Here is a 14,972-nt window from a genome sequence, read left to right as displayed (position 1 = left end):
GTAGCTTTTGTTATGTCCGCTTTCTTTCATGGTTTCACTGCTTTGTAACAGAGAGTTAATTAAAAACCGGAGTAAACACAAAGATGGTCTATTTGTGGTAACTATATGTGAATCAAGCATATGACGTGTATGAATTAATGGAGCCTGAAATGCTAAATGATTGTCTGCTGTCCCCTTTTAAATAATACACCAGGAAAATGAAACCCCAATAGGTCTGGTGTTTTGACATTCTCCCAAAGGGCAGCTGTTTCTTCGAAACAAAGCTCCTCACTTCATCCCCAGTGTAATTGTTGCCTGTTTATCTGGCATGATGTCTTGTTTGCATTAGGTTTTATTCGTTGTTCACTGCACACTGCTACTTTATTTCCTCCCTGGACCCCTTACAAAATAAGTTTCCACCCAAGAGGGTGTTATTCATAAATTACATTTTAGCTTGAAAGGAAAATGAAAGCCTATTGTTAGAAATACTAGATATTTTGAGTAAACCTCCAGGACGGGATTACAAGCAGTGTCTGTTTTGAGTAAACCTCCAGAATGGGGTTACCAAAGGTTTCTCTTCTAGGACTTCATCCTTAAGCAATGTGTGGCAGAGCACTACAAAACAGGCGCCATGTGTTTCAGCAGCTGCATCGATACATGCACATAACACAATGCCAAGAAGTTTTGCTGATGAACCATGATACAATAGATCATATTTTCAAAGCCTTTCCTCTATTCTTTAATGAACTCTTTTTTTTAAAGAAGAAAAAAAATCATGTTAATGTTATAAAATGAAAAACAAAACACAGTGTTGAAGAGAACCTGATACATATAACTTAGTTCTTTGTTTATCTTTTTGATTTAAATGGTTTGAAAATGTGGCCCAATATTTATGCAATTGGCACATAATATCGACCATTTGTAAATAGTAATATTTTATACTTTCAACTTATTGGATGAATTCAAATTTTCAAAACCGCAACGGTCTCCATTGCTTTTTTTTTGTGATTTGGTTGGTGGATTGGGAGCACCTGTATTAGCATATAAAGAGTATGTGTGAGGCACAGCACAGCCTCAGTCGTAAATATAAGTCCTTCATCAATTCATTTTTATTCCCAGATTAGCATTTCTCTGGTTAATCAACCACAAAGGATACTCCAGCTGACCTCCTTTCAATGGCTGAAGGTCACACAAAAATTAAGGGAATTTTCATTTTTATAATGAAAATCTATATTTTTGTCATTTCTGAATTGAATTTATCATTTTAAAAGTCCACTAAGTTTAATAACATAATGCTATCAGCTCTGTATGTGTTTCATGTAAAACACTATTTATAAATTATAACTCCCTACTGCTGTAGTATAGTAGCAAGAAGGTTTCAAAATGATTTTACATTTCATGAGTTGTCTGTTGCAGCTTTCTCACAAGTTCCTTGTACTTTGCAAGTTTTCCAGATTTTATTTTTGCTTTGTATCAGATGAAGTTGAGGTATCCTGACACCACACTATAAATTCACTTCATGTGCAGCAGGAATTAGGATAAATCACTTTCATGCAAGTCAAAGTTAAAATAATAGCCATAAAAACTTAACAATCTATTGCCCCATGTTGGGGTTTAAGTGTATTGTTCTGCAGTTCCATCATGCAGTATCCATAATGTTCTCCTCTGGAGAATGTAAAAGCACAGCTCTGGGGACCTGATCTGTGACCTTTGCGGTAATCCACAGTTCAAGATACTGCGTGGAGTCCCTGCTCAGTGAACTCAAAGAAGTACTCCTTCAACCTCTTTGCCTCCTTATCATCATGGTGAAAGATTTATTGTTTATTGGTGAATTATGCCACTTCATCGAAAGTTTATGCATCATGGCACCTCTTCAAATCTTCAAGTACTTCTTGCCTGATGAATAAATCAGATTTATTGCAGTGAATGCATGTTCCATTAAACCACATTGATGTTTTACCTAATAACAAAATAGACTGTCATTGAGTTACCCAGTTACACAGCCCACATGTGAACCTCAATGGGACTGTACTGTTACATCCTCAAGTGTAAAATGACACACAACATAAAGAAATGGTGAAACTTTATTCAAATTGACAGACTTTTTCAGCCTTCAAATTGATTAAGGGTTGGTTGAAATTGTCTTCTAACTTTGTTATGGCTTAATTTGCCAAGATCAGTTTTACCCTCAGATAAAAATATGTGATGTGTGTTAACTAATTCTTCAATCCATAATTAATCCTTCAAAAAACAGATTATTGGCAGTCCAGTTTGTTTACAGTCCTCAGATTATTTTTTAAAAGAAAGGTAGGGGCACCAGTTTCCCACAGTTTTTGATGACCTTGATGTTCCAATTCCCTCATATAACCATGCTGCAAATATTATCTTGGTCAGTTTTTAGATAAATAAATAATTGCATCAAATGATAAATATTATCTGAATGGCATATCTCTTGTACTGCATGGGAACACTGCATATTTAATAAAAAACTTAAGAGGAACACAATATTTATTTTATATGAATACATATTTTTAGCAAGTCGAATCTCCTCCCATCCCCTGCAATGCTGCTGCCTGCATGGCCTCTCTGCAGGGGAGTAGCAGAGAGGGAGAGTGAGGCTGCATTAAATATCAGTGAAATTGTACTCACCAAAAATCTGATTTGAAATTGCGCCATACATCCTTAATGTGAAAGATGTTTAATTGTATAAGACAGAGATCTGCCCTCAAAAATTCTGAAATTCAAGTAAAATAGAAGGAAGCCTGAGCACTTTTTAACCCAATGACATGTACAGGTGGAACAAAACCAGAGATCGACCAGCGAGGGGTCACACAATAATGGAACTGTGAATGAAATAAAGTCACTCCTTTTCTGAGTGTTAGAGAACACATCTTAACAATGAGCACTATCATCCTCTACATGCAGCTCTCCAGTGCTTGCAACAATAATTACTCAAACTTTACTCCGTGCTCGTCTTTCCAGCGCTGCTGTCACCTTACACACTATCGGAAGCTTTAAAAATCATAGCTGGTTAAACATAAAAGGCATAAGAAATTAGTATTAGATGTCTCCGGCAAACAGTTCAACAAATATTTACTCTTTTAATAACCCTGGAATATCAATGTGTTTTTAACTGCTATAAATCATTTTTTAATTTAGCATATGAACATCTGATTTATGCTCTTCTGGCTATAACAATACATCTAGACTGTAAAGAAAAAATCTGATGTTCACGTATTGATTGGCTGGTATAACAGTCTTGTGTTTTATAGCTGACCTCAGAGAATAAACCCAGACAAATACATTTAAATGCACTGATTCACAGAAGGTTTTTTTTTTTTTTGTTTGTTTTTTAATTAAATTTGTGAATTAATGTTAATATTCAGTACATTAAATTATGTACAGTTAGCATAACCATACAAATTATATCTTGGAGTTCATTATGAATCTTATGTAGTCTGTATGTAATGCTTATTCTTATGACTTTTGAGTCCCCAGCGGGTTGCCAGTAAGGGACTTTTTGTTTCCCAGTAAAGGCTCTTTATTGTTTAATCAGTGAAAAGGCTACTTTATAGCCAATATCTTTTTGGTTCCCATTGGAGGGTCTACTTAATTCATCAATATATGACTTTCTGATTAGTAGACTAGCATATTCCTTTAAACTCACAAGGGAGTACATTTACAGTGACTTCCAATGAAAAGACTGGTCTTGTTTCTTGTAGAGATTGTCCTCCACATGATAGGGCAGATTAGCCAATATGCTTGGCTTGTATTGTCAGTAAACAAGCCGATTTAGGGTACATGTTTCCCTGTAACAAAACACGACTGGTTGGGTTTCCATTTTAATTTGGAATCCAGTAAATAGGCTGCTTGGGTTCCTGGTAAAATGCTGGTGGGCCCACAGTTTAGAGACCTAAAATGCTATTGTACGTGTTGGAGGAAACAAAAAACTACATCTCCCAGAATTCCTATTTTGGAAGTGCGTGATGACGCCCCACGAACGCGTCATGCCAAACATCGGTTGTGCCGTACTTGTTCACGAGTTGAGTGTGGACAGAAAAAATAACAACGGACAAGGTACTCTTAAAAACTTTTAACATGCTGAATGTTTCCTAAAAACAAAACAGCGAAGGAGGTTTTTATTTATTTATTTATTTGTGTTTATTTCTGTATCGTTTTGTTTGCGCTTCCTGGTTTTTGGTTCTGTCTGAAACTCTTCATTTGTCTGTTTATAGGCCTGTAGCGGTTCAAAATGAAATTTAATTGAAAAAATATGTAGAAACAAACATAAAAAGTAAACATTTTAAACTAGGTACTTGTAAAATGGTGTCAAGCCCTTTCATTAGCCTTCCTAGACCCCTGTCTGGACGTAATAAGTAGCAGCTTCACAGGCTGGTCTGCCATTGAACTCAGATTTGTAGATTTATTCAGGGACTTTAAGTAAGTGTTGTTATTAACGTCAACGTCTTTCTATAGATGAGGCCCATACAGGACGGAGTGGGTGCTAAGGCCACTGTACCCTGATTTTCCAGGTGACTGTTTAGTATCTCAAAGTGATGCAGGGAAAATGTGTTGGTCAAATAGTGCTGAAACAACTGTGGAGCCAGATCTTCCCTCGTATCATTGTGCTCAGTGGCAGACCCATAGAGTACAAAAATGAATTTCTGACTGATTCTACTCCCTGAGTAAAATGAGAGATAAACAATGAATCTGTTCTCTGGGGTGGGGTGCTGAGGGAAGTGCAGGCTCTGTCTGAGATGGGGTGTGTGTGCAAGGTGATTCATCAACCCTGCCCTCCTCATCCCACCTCACCAACAATAACAAGAGATCTTCAGCTGGTCAAATGAAGCAGATAATATGAAGTAATAGGCTAATGTGAAAAAAAAAACCCAAAAAACTGATAATGCTAATTATTAATTTAATTCCCCCCCCCCCCCCCCCCCCCCCCTTCAGATTGATTTGGATTTCCGAACCGTGTAACTGACCTATAACCTAAAATAGATCATTTCTGTGTCAACATGTAATACATCCAGTGTTACACATAAATGTGGATAATATAATACAGTTTTGTATCATAGTTATGCAGAGTGTTTGCTTAAAGAAGTTGATGTGTTTTGTGCTGTTGCCCATGTCATTTTTTTTATTTTTCCTTATTCTTTATTGGTTTTGTTTCCAGTGATGTTACAGACATGGGGCACTTGCTTTCTTGAAGATGAAAGTTAGCTGCGGAAGTACATTTTTTTAATTTCAGGTTTATTGATCCCAGAGCAGTTTATTGCCTTATGACATCCATAATCACAACAACAGACTGACAAGGGTTATAAATAAAAGAGAAGACAGAGAGAAAGGGGGGAGGAAGAGAGTAGAGCCCCATCCCTCATCTCTCTCTATTAATTACTGCGCTTTCCTGGTTGGATTGATCTCCCTACAGCCAGCCATAAATTTGACAGAGAAAAAAATAAATCTAGATTTTCTTTAAACAAAGTATATTAAAATATTTTGCATTAAATGCAATTCAGGAAAAAACATAGGTTATTGTGAGGTATTTTGGCCAATTGTTACCTTTATGCTTGGCTTGTTTTCCTGTAGAATATAAAACAGTGCGTTCAAATTGACTGCTGACTATCGACGCAGACCCTCGCTCACACTGTACACAATTGCTAGCAAGTTATTCCACCCTTTTCAAGTCTCATTTTCCAAATAAAAAACTTTAACATTAAATTAGTCACAGACTATTTCAGAAATAAAGTGTTTTGTCATTGGAAGCAATTACCTGTTCCTTAAGGGAGTTGCTGGAGCAGAGAATACTACCCATTCCATTTATATAGTTTGTTGCACAGGAATTGCATATTTAGGATTAACAGATTTTTGTTGTGATGGATTTTTACTAATACACAGAAGTTTGATCATCAGAGCCTTGCCAGTGTCTGGTGTTCATCAAATTTCCCTACATTGAGGTGTTTTCTCCCAACAAGCTAGTCATTGAGAGTTAAGATTCATGATGAAAGTCGTCTTTTTAAATGGTGGTAATAAATAATGATTTTTTTTCTGCAGGCTGAGCCGTGATTGGTAATGGACCAGGAGGGGGAGAGGAAGCGAATTAACTCCAAAAAGCCAGACAGGGGCAGGGCACTCCCTAGAAGGCAGCAAGTGAATGGGGAGCAGGACAAGAAAGGAGAGCCGGTGAAGGAAGTGGCCCTATGCCCCTTTACTAGCGAGGAGCCCAAGAGGCAGGCTCAGGGCAAGGTAGAGCAAGTCCCCTTGAGGTTGATGGGTCAGGGAGGGCGGAAAAGCAGAGTGAGAGGAAAGGGAGGCAGGTCAAGGATAAGGGAAAGAAGGGTAAGGGTACTGGGGGAAGCAAAATGAAAAGGGACAGGGAAGGTAGTGAAAGTCAGAAGCAACTGGACGGTGAGAGAGAGGTGAGTCAGGGGATTAGTGATGGGGAGAAAAAAAACAAACAAGCAATCAAGGGATGGCATTGAAAGAGGGAGAGGCAGGAAATAAGAAGGGAAATTATTTTGATCCTTTGGAATACCTTGTCTTGGACAGACCTCAGAGCTGTTCTCATAAGGAAAACATGCAGGACATCCAAACTGAACTCTGTATTTCTAAACTTTCACTTGGTGAAGCTGTAGTTAGCCCGCTAGGAGAGAGAGACTCTGGTATGGGTTTGACAGTGAAGGAGCCCTTAGCAGTGAGTACAGGTAAGGAAGAGGGTGTCTGCCCTGGGACAGGGCTGGAAGAAGGACAAGATGAAGGGGGGAAGAGTAACATACACACAAAGCCTTCCCAAGGTACTCCAGATTGTTCCAGCACAGAAGGGACAGGTTTGCAGACTGAGGAGACTTGGTTTGTTGAGAAGATACTGAATGGAGACTCGGGAACTTTGGAACAAAGTTCACATTCTATCAGTACAGCATTGAGGGAGGAGCCCAGTGACCAGGAGTCAGACAGCTGGGACACACTATTTAACGATGAGGGAGATTGCCTGGACCCCCATCTACTAGAGGAGGTAACTGTCTGTGTTCGTAGTGAATGATACACAATTAGAACAACAACTTGGAAGGTTAAATGTCTTAAGTTTTTTTCTGTCAGTTTTGTACATAAAAATTAGGTCCTCCGTTCATCCAAGTTTCTGTGACAAACGTTTGTTTTCCTCTTCAGATTGATGAATGGGTGGAAGGGGGCAAGAAACCTTTTTATAATTCCAAAAACACTTGAATTATCCAGATAAAAACAGAACCAGTTGTACAGTTAAAACCCTTGCTCTTGACTCTAAAGTAGCATTCAGAAACATACTACCTCCTTTTTAAAAACTTAATAGTCTGTTCTAAGAAGGAGCTGGATTTTCATGATGGGATGTTGTCTAGTTTCTGATGGTGTGTCCTGTCTGGTTGCAGTCTTTCTTTCAGATATCACAAAATCAGGGGAAGGTAAAGAAATCCGTCCAGGAGCCCCGATTTGATTATTACAACTGGGAAGTTGAATCTGAGGTGGAGCTCAGAGAGGATGAGTTGTCCCACATTGTTGAGATCTACGAGTTTCCTTCAGAGTTCAAAACTGAGGATCTGCTCCGTTCTTTCAACAGCTTCCAGTGGGTATTAATTGTAAGCAGAGAGCCTCAGTTTGAGGCTGCAGTAAAAGGAGCATTCTGTCTGAGACAGTAGTAGGGCAGAGAGGCTGAGGTGGACAGTATAAGAAACAGCAGCTTCAAAGAGAGATTGTTGAAGCCTTGCATTAGAGATGTGGTATCTATTCTAATGATCCAAGTAGTGGCTGACATAAATATGAGTTCTAGGATTCTGGTATGTGTACCTGCTGCTGTTTAGTTAATTCAAATAGATGCCCGTGTTCTTTGCAGGTTCACACTCTTATTCCCAGGAATAAGAGTGTGACTAGATAGCAGGGTTTTATTATGGTGTAGCATAGTGGTTAATAGCCTAATATAGAAGAAGATACTTTTAGTGCAAAACTGGAGTAAATATCACCTTTGTATTGAGCACTAATTTTGGTTTCATATGCAGGCAAAAGGGTTTTGATATTCAATGGGTGGATGACACTCACGCACTGGGACTCTTTTCTAGCCCCATAGCCGGTGAGTTGTCTAGTGATATTAAAAAATGTCCATATGCTTTTACACCTCTTTTACTGTCACTTGCATAGATTTGTATTTTTGTTTATTCAATATTGATGCGGAACCATGCAGGGTTAAATTCTTGCATAACATTGTACCTGTATTTGTATTTAGTAGTTTAAGTAATACATGCAACATAAACAATGTTTACATTTACATTGTGCAGTAATGTACCAATGTGCTTTCCTGTTCCTGTGCCATAAAAAATTCATCACATATTAAACGCAGTCCTTCCTTCAAAGTCCATCTTTGAAAAAATTTGGCACAGTGAGAACTATGCCACACTAGTGATTCTTCCTCAACAGGAAAGAGTAACATACATACACACTCACACCTCTAACCCTGCTTTGTTAATCCAGCACGAGACGCCCTGAGAACAAAACACCCGATGCTGAAGGTCCGCCCGCTGTCACAGGCGTCTGCTGTGACCAAAGCTAAGGCCAGGGGATGTTCAGGTAGGTTCTAAACAGCTTAGTCAACAATTTACAGTAATAAAGCAGTATCACTTTTTTCTTCTTGGAGACAGAAACTCCTGTTAGTGACAGGAGAAGAGACCTTTGTGATTCATTCAGTATTTTGGCCAGTATTTCTATTATCGGTCTGCTAGGTCATTCTCATTTAAAGACCTCCTGTGGCATATAGTCTGTCTAATCTGGACTGAGGGATGTTATTATCAGGATGCAATTAGCTGAGTGTCTGTTGGCGTTGAAGACAAATTCAAAAGTGCACTTGCAGTGTTGGTTTGTTAGAATCAGTGTAAAACAGTGTTACAAACCCACATTAGGCCTACTCCAGGTCATGTTTTCGGAACGTTATTTCTTTGGCAACTGCATGATAAAATAAGTAATTGAGTATTGTCTGTGGTTTTTTTTAATCTTTTTTTGTTCCCTCATTCAGATTACCTCCTGCCTGCAAAGGAGCGCCCCAAGACAAGTGCGGCTCTGGCCAGAAGGTTGGTTATTGGGGCGCTGGGCATCCGGAGCCCCCAGAGCCGAGAGCATAAGGATGCAGAGAAGAAGAAACTGCAGGAGGCCCATGGTGAGAACACAGTATATATTCCTATATTAAATGTCACTCGTGTAGTTTCCTATTTCTACCACTAGATGAGGATGTACTTCAAGTAATGCTTGTATGTTCTCTAGCAGAGTTTAGATACTAACCCTTTACATTCCAAGCAATTTTCACCTGTTTTACATTAAGGAAAGCACTTGCACTGTTATATGGGTTTGTTTTAATTTACATTGATTTAAAAAGGATGGTGTGTTTAGAAGATTTGTGTTTGTCAAAGATACAATAAGATACAAATTAAAAACAAAGTTATTTCTTAAACTTTGGCTTCAGGGTATTCTTATAATTCCTGGTGACAGAAAAAGTGATCAGTTCCTAGAGCTGGAAGCCATCACCACGAACAAGCACAATTCCTGAGTTGTTCCTGCTCTGTGGATGATGGATCCCTGGTCTGTACTAGCACTGTAGACAGAAGGACAGACAGTGGGTATATATTGCCAGTCTTTCCACTGGCAATACATTCCTCATGTCCTCTGTGCCTGTGCTCTACCTTTCAGGCTGTCGTCTCCCACAGTCATTAAATTCACCAGTAGAATAAAAAGGTAGATTGTGTGCACACAAGGGTAGCCCTGATGTTGTGTGGTTCAACAGAGGCTATACTGTGGTAAATAATAACATGCAAGCATGTATGAAAAGGACTTACTAAATACCAGCGTAGAGGTGAGACTATTAGGGCATCCCCCAGGGGCTATTTAAAGTCCCCTCCAACCCAGACCTTCCCTTGTGACTTCTTCTCTCTGGTTTCTTCATTTATTTTTTTGTATTTTCCAGTGATTTACAAAACACAAGTATACAAAAACAGTAAATCAGAATGATACATATAAGGGCAATCTTTGATGCAGCAGAATCATTCGTTCTGTACAATTCATTAATCATGTGGATTAACAGCTTTCATTTCCAAGTGTCTGCGTATTCTTAATGGTACGGATTCCCCCCCCCCCCCAAAAAATAATGCAGTGGCCCATCATGATGAAAGTTTAAAAGCGGCACACAGCTTATTAACCAGGCATTGTCCCCTGCCACTTCTGGCATGGATTGATGTCCGAAACAAGGGCTCAGTGTTATCAGAAACATATTGATTCTAAACAGTGTAGTAATCTAAATTACATCAATTCTTACAACATGCTACCTATTGATAAAATAATGAAATAGTCTTGCTTCTCTTGCGCTTACAAATATTAATGTAAACGCTATTCCTGAATGGTCGTGACACTGGGGGTGTGAACTGGGGGTCTGAACGTTCATACCAATGTCATCAACACTCCCACTACATTTAACACCAGCGTTTTTGTTTTCATGGAATTGTTGTTTGGGTGATTTGAAACTAAATAATAGTGTTTTTTTATTTTATTTTTATTATTATAAACAGTTCCTCAAAAGTAGCCATGTATGTTTCATACAGATGGGAAAAGGTGGTACAACTTCACTAGTAGACCTACTTTTGTGTTAAGAATTAGTACTGTGTTTTTTTTTTGTTTTTTTTTTTTAAAAAAGACTATTTTATTAAAGTGGCCTGGAGATACTGTAATTGTATAACAAAAAAATTAAGACGTTTTGAATTTATTGCAAACAAAGAAGGTTGTGTGTGTGTGTGTGTGTTTTTTTTTTTTTTTTTTTTGGTTGACCCACACTATAACGCCACCCTTGCTTATTTTTTTTTTCCCAGAACAAAAGCGATTGGCGGCCAAACAGCGTGAGGATGCTTGGGAGGGAAAATGACCAGTTTTTTTGTACATGGCTGATTGTTGGTGAGAGATCAGCAGTATTATACATGGTGCATTGAATTCAGTTGGATATGCTGTATTTGAAGATATATAACAGGGCAGCCATATTGAGCAGGCATGCTGTCTTCTAGAGCGGCCCAGTTTCCATGCTGGGAATTTGTCTTGGACACTGCCATAAATATCTGAGCCAGTAACAGAGGATATATAACATTCTCTGCAAGACCTGAGTTTGATAAGAAATTAGTAGTCTGATGCTGTGTGGAACTGAAGATATTCACACAAGGTAGCGTCTTTTCGAAAGCCGGGGTGTTCAACTGAATGTTTTTATATGTCTTTAAGTAGACATGTGTTTGCTGACAGGTCTGTAATGCTGGGAATTATATATGCAGTAGTCTTTCGATTTTCAAAGTTAACTAAAATCAACCTGATAAAGTTACTAAAAAGTAATCGACAGAAATAAAGTTGCGTTTGATTTTAATATCTCTACTTTTTTTTTAATGGGCAGAATTAAAACTCCATCCATTCATGTTTGATGGAGCCCATCTGTCCCTGTGTACTGCATACATACTTACGTCATATCTACATTTTTACATGCATAGTGTGCTCCCTCGTTACAGAACAGTTTATAAGTCGCTGTAGTCAAGGCTCCCTTTTGCCCCTTGATGCGATTACACTGGCACTTGTATTCTCATTGTAAGGTAGAACACAAATGCATGGCCCCTTAGCTCTGGCTCTCAACTACAGCGTTATAAAGCATGTGGCGTGTCCTTTAAATGTGGGTCATCGTAATCCAGCTTTTTCACGTTACTGATACAGTAATCCTAATCATTTCCGACTGTGGTGGGTCCAGAGTAAGGGCGAATACGTAAAAAGGTGGAAAAGTGAATCCCGTTTTAAATACCATTATACACAGCTGTAACAGTTACTGTATTCACACAATTATTGTTTTGAGATACAGCTTTTATTAGGGAGCTTGACTAAATCCCTTGTTTAGAAAGGTACAGGGTATTAGTACTTGTGACAGGGTAGCCATCTGCCATGTGGATAGATGTGATCATTCGCTGCTGAGTGACAGGCAGGTGATCGAGACTGAGGTTGCAGTTGATACAGCCCGCAGGCGAACACATTTTATTTACGTATCAACATACTGAACAGCTCACGTGACACTACCAGCAATGGCAATGCATGGCGCACATACAAAATCTTTGTTAGGATCTACAATATTTGAGCTAATCTTCTCTGTTCAAAAATAAACTAACGTTGCTGAAGAGCTTGATCATGGCAGATATGTATGGGGAGATTCGCAACGGATTACTGTAGTTCTAATTTTGTATTTACAGCGGTAGATCTGTATATTACAGAAAGTCTTGTTTTAGTTGTGAAAACCACAAGAGAGGGTCAGGACTGGAGTCGTTAATTGTCAGTACTATAACTATGATCTGACCCAAAACATTTTGCATATACAAGAACAAGTTGTAGAAATTATAAAAACTGTATTTGTTACCAGAAGTTCCTGTTGCAATAAAAATGGCAAAGTTAGCACCATTTTTATGTCTTGGCCTCTTGATAAGTATAATTTTTTTAATATGCTTTTCATTTTTCAGCTGTCCTTTTTGGCTTTGACAATTACATGCACCTGCATTAAACAGTAGACTAAGCCAAGTAGGCAAAGGAGACTGAACACGGTACCCCATGCAAATTTGCCATGTTTATCTAATTATTTATTGATGGCACAGAGCTATAGCAAAATCATTAAATGTATACTAACACTAGGAGTAAATTGTTGGATTTATTATGCCACAGTCTACATGAGTAATATTCTCATGATGTAATATGAATGAGAGAGACCAGGGTACAGTGCTACCCAGGGGTACTGTGTGGTGCCTGAAATGTTTTTGTTAATATCTGTAATATTAGCTTCTTAACACTGTTCATGTGTACTTGAGTCTTACAATGTTTCCCCATCTCAGATTACTAACTTCGCTTATCCAGCACAAAGCTGCCATAAAGCTAAAAATGTGGGGTATACAAAGTTTTTCACTGGTCCATTGCCAACTGAACATAGACTTCTAGAACTTACAGAACACTGATCTCCCAGAGGAAGTGGGCCTGCTGTTCCCCTGAATAGTAGCCATGTATAAAGTAAGAGGTGTGACCTGAGTTTTGGAGCCAAGACAGAGCTATGATTCATGTCAGCCCACATAGCTGGCATTGTGGGGCACGGGAGCAAGTAGACTAACCCACAAATAAAAAGGTGAGCTTGTAAACAGGAAGGCCTCCCTAGATCAAATGAGAATACAGAGGCTGGTTGTTTACACTTGTGGATATTTTGGTACTTTTTTTTTTTTGGAAAGTTATTATCGGTAAGTCAAGAACTGCTTTTAAGTCTTTGAAATTTAATTTTGCTTTTCTTTCTAGGGAAAGGATTTCCAGATACACGTTGGTTTGCTGGAACTCAGATGACTCCTTTTTCTTTTCATGGGGGGAGGTTGGTTAGTTGTGGGTTGCATGTATCCAATATTAAGTTAGGTGGGATTTGCACATGTTTTATCCTGAAGCACAGTCCAGTTTTACCCACTTCCCAACCAATCACTTTGCTCTAGACTCTGGTCCAAGTTGCTTCTGTCTTTCAGCTCCCTTTAAGGTCATACTGCATCTTACATTTCCTCAAAGACTTCTCTCCAGTCACCAGGCCATACCGAATAAAAACTAAGCCACACTGACTCCTACTTGATCACCATATCAATCCATATAGCTGGCTGATTATACACAGTCTACACTACAGTATACACATAACGTTCATTGAGTGGCTGGGTACACATATCAGTTTGTGAAAAAAGGGGGATTGTTAGTTTGAAGATGGTTCTATGCATTTCACACATCACGCTAACCAGGACACTTTGAATGATTAAACAAAAGTACACAGACTTTCCAAGTGCTTCAGATTATTTTATTGATTACAAGTCATTGTTAAAGTAGGTTTTTGTAGGGACATCATTACTGGAAGATTATTCTACAACAGGTAAGAATCTGAAGCTGCGTTTCCACTGTCCAGACTTAGTTCTGGTAGTTGTTTTTGGTATTTTTAACACAAATTAAATATTCCTAATAGCGTAAATTCTTACCTTTTAATTGTGGGTTCTACATGAATGCACCTGTACAGGGCAACACTGGGCAGTGGAAATGGAGTTTAGGAGATTATTGTACTGTAGAGTTAGTGCTTAGCATTTTCCCCAAGTGTTGTTGAACACAGTCTAAAATATACTAAAGAGCAAACACTGAGCTTTTTTTAAAAAATAAAAACACTTATTTATTTGCATTAAGTAGCACTTTAGAAAGTATTTAGTTGAAGTCATATTTAAAAAAAAAAAGTCCTTAATACAGTACAAAAACAATCACATTGATTTAGTACCAAACTTTATATAATAATAATAATAATAATAATAATAAAATTTTAAGCATTAAGCAAGCTTTGTGTAAAGGAAAAACAAAAAAATTTGGCATTCATGTCAAGCAAGCTATTTTATTGCACGAGTACCAGTGTAATCTGTTCTAGAAAGGATTGCATCACTTCTTGTGGATAAGTCATCACTGACCTGGAGGTGTTGTGGTTCATCCACGGACCTGCATAAAGTACTGGACATCTCTGTCTAATCTACAGCGCAGAAGTGATTTTTAAGTGCGGAACTGTGGTGCTTAACATAAACATTACTGCTTTTCAGAAACATCAGGGAAGGACAAATCAAGAGTTTACTTTTTTGTTTTGTTTTACGCTGCAATATGTACTTCTGAAAATAACTTTCAACGGCGAGGTCGAGTCGTTTAAAAAAAAATACACTATATAGGTTTTCTGTAAGGTAATAGCCAATGAAAAAAAAAAAAAAAAAGGATTTGCCTAAACTTAAATCTGTAGACGCTATTTGCCATAAATGGACCAACATATTGCCAGAATGTATTTTGATTAAAATCAATAAAATATGATGTCTTAAGCTACAGTGAAAATTGTATCATTCAAAAGGTTGATATAATAAACAAAACTGTAAACAAGTTAGCTGGGTTTCAAGTCG

General features: G+C 38.1%; 1 protein-coding gene across 2 annotated transcripts; it reads left to right on the top strand.

Annotated features, from left to right (window-relative positions):
* The first annotated feature begins 3,973 nt into the window (after nucleotides 1–3,973).
* LOC121321788 (coiled-coil domain-containing protein R3HCC1L-like) lies at nucleotides 3,974–14,894 on the top strand. Of its 2 annotated transcripts, XM_041260992.1 has the most exons (9): nucleotides 3,980–4,056; nucleotides 4,456–4,511; nucleotides 6,034–6,991; nucleotides 7,380–7,573; nucleotides 8,004–8,074; nucleotides 8,473–8,568; nucleotides 9,011–9,151; nucleotides 10,848–10,929; nucleotides 13,324–14,894. In XM_041260992.1, the coding sequence occupies exons 3-8, from the start codon at nucleotides 6,452–6,454 to the stop codon at nucleotides 10,898–10,900; spliced, it is 1,095 nt and encodes a 364-aa protein (XP_041116926.1). In that variant the 5' UTR covers nucleotides 3,980–4,056; nucleotides 4,456–4,511; nucleotides 6,034–6,451; the 3' UTR covers nucleotides 10,901–10,929; nucleotides 13,324–14,894. The 2 variants fall into 2 exon arrangements, with proteins under 2 accessions (XP_041116925.1, XP_041116926.1); XM_041260991.1 differs by lacking the exons at nucleotides 4,456–4,511; nucleotides 13,324–14,894 and having other exon boundaries at nucleotides 3,974–4,056; nucleotides 10,848–11,871.
* The last annotated feature ends 78 nt before the right edge of the window (nucleotides 14,895–14,972 follow it).

This window comes from Polyodon spathula, chromosome 10 (assembly GCF_017654505.1).
Source record: "Polyodon spathula isolate WHYD16114869_AA chromosome 10, ASM1765450v1, whole genome shotgun sequence".
Lineage (NCBI taxonomy): Eukaryota > Metazoa > Chordata > Actinopteri > Acipenseriformes > Polyodontidae > Polyodon > Polyodon spathula.
The sequence above is the reverse complement of the archived record's forward strand: the minus strand, read 5'-3'. Positions and strand labels throughout refer to the sequence as shown.

Coding starts and splice junctions, on each gene's coding strand:
- LOC121321788 (XM_041260992.1), top strand. CDS start 6,452: ATGGCATTGAAAGAGGGAGAGGCAGGAAATAAGAAGGGAAATTATTTT. Junction 8,075..8,472: donor CTTTTCTAGCCCCATAGCCG/GTGAGTTGTCTA, acceptor TTGTTAATCCAG/CACGAGACGCCCTGAGAACA. Junction 9,152..10,847: donor GAAACTGCAGGAGGCCCATG/GTGAGAACACAG, acceptor TTTTTTTCCCAG/AACAAAAGCGATTGGCGGCC.